At 48.5% G+C, this 8,895-nt stretch overlaps 1 protein-coding gene across 2 annotated transcripts in view; it reads left to right on the forward strand.

Annotated features, from left to right (window-relative positions):
- Positions 1-8,178, forward strand: part of VPS8 (VPS8 subunit of CORVET complex) — a 239,072-nt gene extending 230,894 nt beyond the window's left edge. For both annotated transcript variants that reach the window (XM_063704436.1, XM_004038141.4), the window contains exons 46-47: positions 4,051-4,131; positions 7,450-8,178. In XM_063704436.1, the coding sequence (XP_063560506.1) occupies positions 4,051-4,131; positions 7,450-7,599 (231 nt within the window). In that variant the 3' untranslated portion in view covers positions 7,600-8,178. The remainder of the gene's footprint in view (positions 1-4,050; positions 4,132-7,449) is intronic.
- Positions 8,179-8,895: the final 717 nt, after the last annotated feature.

Here is an 8,895-nt window from a genome sequence, read left to right on the forward strand (position 1 = left end):
CAGCGGGGGAGGGAGGGTTGTCGCATCTGAGAAAACGTAAACCAGCGTTTTTCCCCTGTGCTGTGAACGGTCACCATGTTGTTTCTTTTTAATTGTGGTAACGAAGGGCTTGGGTTTTTAAGGTTATTTTTCACTGAGCCTTTCAGTCTGTCTCTGTGGCCTCAAGCACTCGCCTCCCTTAGAACTGCTCATTCTAGGGTCATGACTACTACTCTAAATGAATCTCCTGCAGAGACATTCTGCCACATTTTCCCCTCCTCTCTCTAGGCAGCTTAGCAACTTGTCTGCCTGTCGTATTATTTCATTACCTAATTCATTATTAGCTGGGACCTACTGAGAGTTTTGAGGCATTGGAGAATGAGGGTCTGTGAAGAGTCAGGTTCAATCTGAGAGCAAACTGTGTTGTGGATGGGAATTTAGAAAAGGTATTTCCTGGTTGCAGAGGGGAAGGAGGTGTGTGGCTTTTCCTTTATCTCTGAAGCCAAACTTTGATTTAGGCAAAACTTTTAACTATTAAGGACCTCCAGTGTGAAACAGCTTAGGTGGTGGCAAAAGACTGGCTGAGGCTATAAGAGATACAGGGAAAGATTTGAAAGTGAGGTGGAGGGCAGGCAGGGAGAAAAGGTGGAAATATGCTTCTCATTCCACTCGTCCTACTCCATCTCCACCTTCATTGCCACCAGAAATTTACAGAAGCGCCTGTAGGAGGCTTCTAGAATACCGAAAAGACATGATCGCGTTACGAATTATACAAAGTGGCCCGTGTCTCTTGCAAACTAGGTTTGATCTTCTCATGTGTTAGTGTAGAAAGATAATTAGGAAAGGAAGTGTTAGGGTTTTGATTTCAGGATCTTAGTAATTGTAGAGAGTAAGAAACGAACAAGCCGAGCTCAGGCTTCTGTGACTATCCGTGTCTTCAAGTATGATTTGGAAGGCTTCGTGTCCAGTATCCCTAGGAGTAGTACCATCCCTGTTCTTGAGAACTTGCCCTGTAGGGTGGCAGTGGATCATGGTTGTTTTCCTATATCAGAGCTTGATATGTTTGTTAAGAGGTCTGTGACCGGGCACAGTGACTCATGCCTGTAATCCCAGCACTTTGGGAGGCCGAGGCAGGTGGACCACCTGAGGTCACGAATTCAAGACCAGCCTGACCAACATGGTGAAACCCCATCTCTACTACAAATACAAAAACTAGCCGAGCATGGTGGTACGTGCCTATAATCTCTCCTACTCAGCTGAGGGTAGTAGAATTGCTTGAACCTGGGAGGCTGAGGTTTCAGTGAGCTGAGATCACGCCACTGCACTCCAGCCTGGGTGACAGAGCAAGACTCCGTCTAAAAAAAAAAAAAAAAAAAGAGGTCTGTGGATCCTGAAAGCGCTGATTTGTCTTCTTCCTTCCAGCGGATGTAGTTACTGCTCCCACTTCCACATCTGTGAGTCACTGAGCTTTGCAATGTGCTGGTGCCCCATGTTAGCCCAACATCCCTCTCCCTGGGGCTCTCAGAGATCATCAGGACCTCGTTTTCCACAGGATTTCCTTTAATGCTGAGTACTACAAGGTCATTTCCAGGGTTGCCACTGTTTCTTCCTCTCATATTCGCTACAGTTTATTTTTTAGCTCTTAACACTGGACTTTGTTACATGGGAAGAAAGAAATTTGCTCTAACAGACAGCAGCAAATGCATTTTTCCTTCTCTTCCAATTGGAAAATCACTCCTAACCAGTTTTATCCTTGGGGAGGTTTAGTGGTCTGAGAATACTTTTATGTTTTTGGAGTGAACAGAGATTATGTTCATATTTGGTTGCTTCCCCTTTATTTTTTGTCTGACCCCAATTTGGCATCTGTAGACGGAAACTGTTACTTCTCTTCAGGGCTGCCATGTGTCTTTGTGACACTGCCCCTAATTTGCTTCTGAATATGCAGTAAAAGATAAAAGCCATGATTAGGCTCAGTAAACATTACTGTTTTTCTTGAAACTTTCATGCCCTAAATGCCTGTTAATCTCATGGTGCCCACCTCTTCCCTGGATGGTGGAGTGTGGCCTGAGGTGGCATTGCCCTTTGATCAATTGGAACATAGACTCAGAGGAGAGATGTGACCTCCTCAGGTTATACAGGGAGCTAGTAACAGGAGATTGGAGCCCATGCTTCCTGATTTCATCCCATTGTTCTTTCTAGGGGGGGGCACTTCTCTCTGGGAGTATAAACAACACAATCGCAGTAATTACTGCCATTGATTGAACATCAAATAGATGCCAAGCCCATACATTATGTCTAATTTTCACAACAATTCTGCAAAGTAGAGTTTTACAGATAAAGAAACTGAGACTGAGAGAAGCTAAATTCCTTGCCCACAGCCACTCACCTAGTCTTGTGCAGAGTCCAGATTGAGCCCAAGTGTGTCAGAGCCCTGCCCTGTGTTCTTACTGCATGGCGAGGGTTGGTCACAACACCAGTGATAAATAGTAAGAAATCAGAAATCTGCATGCTGGCCCTCCCATCCCTTCATTTGATCAGCAGATGATGACTCTGTGGCTGCTCTGTGCAAGCACAGTACTGGGCACTGGTGAGCAAGACAGAGGGAGCTGACCTTAGCAGCTCTCATTTCCATGAAGTTTTCCCTCTCACGCTCGGCATACACTCTCCTGCACATCCCCCAACCTCCTTCATTACCCAGTTTTGCCTGTGCACGTTGCTCTGATGTCCCCTTCCTTTCTGTTTCTGTAGCCACATCAGGACGAGGGCCACACGATGTTGCTTCTTGGAGACTGGCTCTGTGCGCAGTACCTGCGGGCCTTCCTGTGCTCTCTAGTTAGTAGCGCTCAGTGAGAACTTGCAGAGTCCCGTGCATCTGCTACGTGTTCTGTGTGCATTACCTTCTTGAATCTTCGTAGCCACTTTATGTGATGCAGCTATAGTCATTATCCCCATGTGAGCAAAAACAAACAAACAAGCAAAAAGTACCCAACTCGGAGAACTTGCCTAAGATTATGCTGCTAATAATTGCTAAAGCCAGGGTTTGGGCTTAGGCTGATGAACTCTGCAGTGCAGGCTCTTACCCACCAACCTGTGCAGTGCAGACGCTTGGGACAGGTTCATAATATAGGGCAAAGAAAAACGTCCTTTTACTAATCTTATACATAAACAAAAACACTTCTGAAATCAACTTTTAACTAGGTATCTCTGAATTGTAAGAAAAGCTACCGTATACTGAGCCCTCGCCTGGTACTAGGCAGGCGACACTTTAAATATGTATCTCATTTAATTTTGGGTAATCTCAAAAGGTAAGCATTACCCCTTCCTTCCCACAGGTGAGGCAATTGAGGCTTAGAGAAGTGAGGTGACTTGCCTAAAGTTACATAGCAGGTTACTGTCAGAACTAGTATCCAGATTCTCCTCTGACTCCAAAGCTTATGGCCGCCTCCCCCAGGATCCCATTTCTTCTCTCTGCGTATGAGTTGGATCAGGTCCACTGAGAGAAGAACCACAGTTTGGCAGGTCCCACCACAATAACAGGTGGAACAAAACATGGCTGCTGTAAGAGCAGGCTAGACCGGCCCTTTTCCCAAAAGCAGCAGACGAATCTTGCAACCCCATAGGTGGCGACCAGCTTTATAATGAGACAGGGATGAGATTTTTAAATGACAGTGCGTCTCCTGTTACCACGACAGAGAAAAGGGGTATCTTTGCTGGCCGTATGAAGTGATGGACATGGGAATGCAAGCCTGGAAGGAACTAACTAGCTTTGCATAATGGTGCCAAAGAGGGATCAAGAAACCTGAAAGGAACCTATACATACGGGACAATTGGAGACTCCATTGGGAAAAGGGTCCACAGACAGGTCAACCTGCAGCCACACCAAGGAAGGATCTTAGGGGACGTGCCGATTTCTAACTCACGTTCAGTGTATATCTCACTAATAGCTGGTAGCGTGGATTGTTTTCAGGAGAATGAAGGAAGCGCCATGTTCTGCTTCAGTGTCGTGTAGAGCAAGTTCAGAGGCTGCCTAGCCACGTGATGTTGTTAATCGTATCGGTTTTCATTTTTCAGGGAACCTCAGAACCTGTTCTGGATCCACAGCAAATCCAAGCATTTGATCAGCTTTGCCGTCTCTACCGAGGAAGCTCCAGGGTAATGTTTGCGTGGTTGTTTATATTTTTATTTCCCTATTTATAATTGACTGCTTTAGACAGGCAGTGTCTTGGAACCTCCCTCTAGCCTCCTTCTAGCCTGGAAGGTGCCCTGGCATCCCTGTTATGGCTACATGGACAACAGACCCTGGCCCCAAGGAGCACTCAGAGCTTGGCAAAGAGAGCAAAGGAAGTAGAAAGCTGTCTGTCTCCTACGTACCATGAGCTGTGAGGACACAGAAGGGCCTCTGTGTTTGACCTCCCTCCAGAGACAGCAGGCCAGAAGGTTGATCCCAGGAGGGCTTTGCTTAGGATATGGATAGGTGCCCAATCTGTCCGAAGCCCTAGACCCTCCTGGGCATCTGCATTGGTTGAATTAGTTTTGGCCATGAAAGACAAATGCAAAGTAGTAGTGGTTTAAGCAAGAGAGAAGTGTAAATGCAGCCAGCCAGGGCACATCCACGTACCTCCCTTCAGCTTTCTTCTGTCCTGTGGCTCTGCCTTCCTTAGCACATGACTTAAACTCGTATGGTTCAACATGGTTGCTTCCACTTACCTCCACTGTCTAGAATTTAGACCCATGACCATACCTCACTGCAATGGAGACTGGGAAAATTGATTTTTATTCCAAAAGACCTTGGGCTACAATTCTTGGTCTACTCTAACTGTGGAAGAAGAGTACAGACTGGAGGGCTTCTAGCAGTCGCTGCCACCACATCAGACCGGGTGTCCCCCAGGCACTTTGGACGTGTACTCATCGCTTTCTCGACCTGTTCTTCATGCCTAGTGCCTGCCTCAGGAATGATACCTCTGTCATCCAGCCACCTAGAGCAGAGACCTGGCAGCACTAGGCTCACTCCTCACCTTCCTGCCACCTGACTGGGGACATCCTGTGGGATCTTGTCTACTAATCCCTCTTTTACCACTACCCCGGGTGGGGCCTCCTTATCACTCACGGAGGCCGCTGCAGGTCTTCTGATTGGCTAGAAACCCTTCTGTCCCTTCTCCATGCTGCTGCCTGGCTACCCTTTCTAAAACCAAGTATGTCATGTTACTCCCTTGCTTATAACACATTCTGGATCTCCACCACCTAAAGAATGAGTCCAAACCCTACCATCTTCTTCACTCCCCAAATCACACCTCAATTCTAGGTGGTCCCATTTGTTCCTGAGCTTGTCTCGAGCTTGTGCAAACTGCTGTGTCCTCTGCTTCTCTACCTGGGCCCCCTTCACGCACTCCCCTTTCTTAGGCAGAACCTACTAGGTTACTTGGCAGCCGGAGGAAAGAGTGGTGCTCCTTCTTTGAGAGTTGGTGTGGGCAGAGGTTGTTATTCCAGGAAGTTTTTCTAGAGGTCTCCTGGATGCAGTCCAGCAGCTTTATTGAACTGGCCTCACCCCCATCCCTTTCCAGCCTCAGCTAAGCTCTGCCCCAGGAGTTGGGTTTCTGGGCCTTCCAAGGAGGTTCTTCTGCTTCAAACTGTTGAGCCCTTATTTAAGGCTCATTGATTTCTGGATCACAAAGTTACCAAAGTGGAACACAAAAATATCTGTTTTCCTGGGAAATAAATTTTTTTTTTTTTTTTTGCAATTGATCTTCCCACCTCACAGTGTCAGGATGTGAAAGCATTGAGTTGAGCGTCTGTGGCTCATTCTGTTCAAGGCATCGTACATAACAGTCATTGCAGAGAACGTCACAGGCTGATGGGCAACTGAGAGGGTTATGGAAGAAGGAAGTGGCACGAAGTGGACTCTTGGCCCCTGGAGTAGTGCTTGAGTCAGAGTTACTGAGTTGTGAATGAGACCATACATGTGTCTCTGGGCCGGGACCTGGACCACTTTTGATAAATTGACACTTAGAACTTAGGGGCCTTCAGATGTCTTCCCTGTTACCACAGCCACTGGTACTGAGTTTTCCACAGAAGTGACACATGGACACATGTGAGCTTGTGCCACCATTGCCTGTGTGAGGGAAAAACCCTTTGCCAGAGGTCGGAGGGCACCTCGAAGACATGGTGCCTGGCGGGTGAATCCCACACCGCCACTCACTGCTGGTGACCGAGGGCAAGTCACTGTGTTGTGAAGGATGAGAAATAACACACATGTCAAGGATCTAGCAAAGTGCCTGTCATGGAAAGACACTTGATACAGTCACCAGAGGCTGTTAGACATCCCCTCGGACTCCTGGCGTGTTTGGTAGACACAGACAGGGCTGCCCTGAGGAGTCTGATGGCCCTCTCGTCTCAGCTGTACACTCCCCATGGACCAGGCTTTCACTGGCCTCCATGTGAGCCTACGCAGGGTCCCTTAGAGTGTTGGTAGTGGACACGGTGGCCCATCCCACAGGTCCCAGCTACTGTTATTAGGGACCATTTTGACCTGGGCTCTGAGTTCTCCTTCACATTAGCTCTGTGGGGTGGAAGTTAACTCACAATGTTCTGGGAAGCAACAGGCAAAGACCCTAATCAGGCAGGAAGTCTAAGGACCTTGGGTGTAGAATTCGTCTCTCCTCTGACCATCAAGGGCACCTCAAGAGCCAGGCTGCCAGCTCCCTACTTTCGCAGAAAGCCTCTTTAGGTGAAAGGGATGGTGCCCCTGAGTGGCAGAGCGCTGGCTTCCCAACAGGCCGACATTAGCATCTCCTCCTACCCTTCTGTCCTCCTTGGCAGGTCTTCCAGAATTGAGCCACTGACAGAACGAGGGTACTGCTAGTGTCATTGGTGGGAATAAGGAAGCTGGGAGCAGGGAGGACTCACTTGAAGGAGAAGGTAGAATCCAGGGGTTCCACTCTGGAACCCCTGAGTTTGAGTTGGCAGCTGGGTGTCTGTTTGAAGCCTTCCAGGTTACAGAAGAGAGGTCAGAGCCAGTGGTCATAATTAGTCATTCACCCCGAGGAGAGTGCACCAAGATGGAGAGGGTGGAACGAGCAGAGCTGAGAACAGAGCTCCTCAGCCCAGGGCACGTCCACAGGGAGAGAAGGGTGACAGCAGGGCCATCCACAGCAGCTGGAGGAGCCCTCAGCACAGGGCCAGCCCAGGGTGGGAGAGCTCTCCAGTGCCAGGGAGAGCACAGTGTGAGTGCCCTTGGGAGCAAACCAGTCCAGTCTCATTATTGAATGAGGAAATTTAGACCCTAAAAAATGAAGTGAACTTGCCCAAAGTCACACTGCTCGTTTGTGATACATGGACCTAAGATTCAAACCCTGCATGTTACTACTCCTGCAACACAGCACTGTCTCTCATGTACCTGAAGCAGTGGATTCAGGAGCCTCTCTTCCCTCTGCTCCCCACAAACCTTAGCTGATGTGTGTCCTTCCTTTGCAGCTGGCTCTCCTCACGGAACTCTCCCAGAATCGCAGCAGCGAGAGCTATAGGCCATTCAGTGGCTCGCAGAGTGCTCCTGCTTTCAACAGCATCTTCCAGAATGAGAACTTCCAGCTGCAGCTCATTCCTCCACCTGTGACTGAGGATTGATGACTCCATGGAGCCTGGCCCAGGAGAGCCAGAGATGATCCCGAGGCAGCTGGGGAGAGGCCCCGCCTCTGGTGGGCTTGGCCTCCACCGCCTCCCACGCTTCTGAGAAGAGGTTCCAAATTGGGCTCCTGTGCCCAGAGCGTCCACAGCACCATTCCCAGTGTAGACTCCCAGTCTTCTCCACATTGCTGTCATGGCGTCAGTTCACCAGACTCATTGATTTTGTTTTGCTTGTTAAGCAAAGGAATGTCACATACCTCTGTCCAGCTTTTTAGGAAATACATTTGGCCTATTGCGACTTTTTCCATTTACCCTGAAGCCTAGAAAGTAGGTGGAACTCACACAAATGGCGTTGCAGAGTCTGCCGTACTCCGTCTCCTCCAGCTGCTGGATAATACAGAGGAACTTCAACTTCTACAGGGAACAGTGGTTGGCCAGGCTGCAGTATAACTGAAGCATGCCTTGGAGAGAGTAGACACTGTGGGGGCCAGGGCCATCTCCCTTTAATGTGTTCATGTTAAAACCTATTTGAGTGTAAGACTTGCCCTTTCTAACAATAAATGCTCCGTGTTTAAGTTCTGCAGGTCTCCTGGCTGGCTGGCTCTCAGTCTGTCAAGTCATGGAGGACATTTCGAGCCATGTTGTCACAATTTTATTAGCTCAAAGTCAGGAATCCTGCCTGTGACAACCTTCCTTAATTCAGATAAGCAGCTCCATTGTCAGCTGTATTCAGAGCAGCCCAGCCACCCACATGCTCCCGTGACAGGGGCTGGGCTGCCAAAGAGAATAGTACTTACTCAGTTTTTGGCCATGGGACTTCGTATATCATTGAACCAACCACCACAGGAGGTCGCCACACCCAGACACCTAGGTTTCCACCTTACATACTCAGATGATCCTTTTCTCAGTGCAATGGAATCATCAGGCTCTCATGGATTGATACTAACCAAACCCACAGGAAATAGATACATAAACTAGGTAGAAATTTTTTTTTTTTTTTTTGAGACAGAGTTTCACTCTTGCTGCTCAGGCTGGAGTGCAGTGGTGCTGTCTTGGCTCACTGCAACCTCTGTCTCCCAGGTTCAAGCGATTCTCTTGCCTCAGCTTCCCGAGTAGCTGGGATTACAGGCACCCACCACCACGCCCGGCTAATTTTTTAATTTTTGGTAGAGATGGGGTTTCACCATGTTGGCCAGGCTGGTCTCGAATTCCTGATCTCAGGTGATCCGCCTGCCTCGGCCTCCTAAAGTGCTGGGATTATAGGCATGAGCCACCACACCTGGCCAATAGAAATTT

The sequence above is a fragment of the Gorilla gorilla genome, chromosome 2, assembly GCF_029281585.2.
Source record: "Gorilla gorilla gorilla isolate KB3781 chromosome 2, NHGRI_mGorGor1-v2.1_pri, whole genome shotgun sequence".
NCBI lineage: Eukaryota > Metazoa > Chordata > Mammalia > Primates > Hominidae > Gorilla > Gorilla gorilla.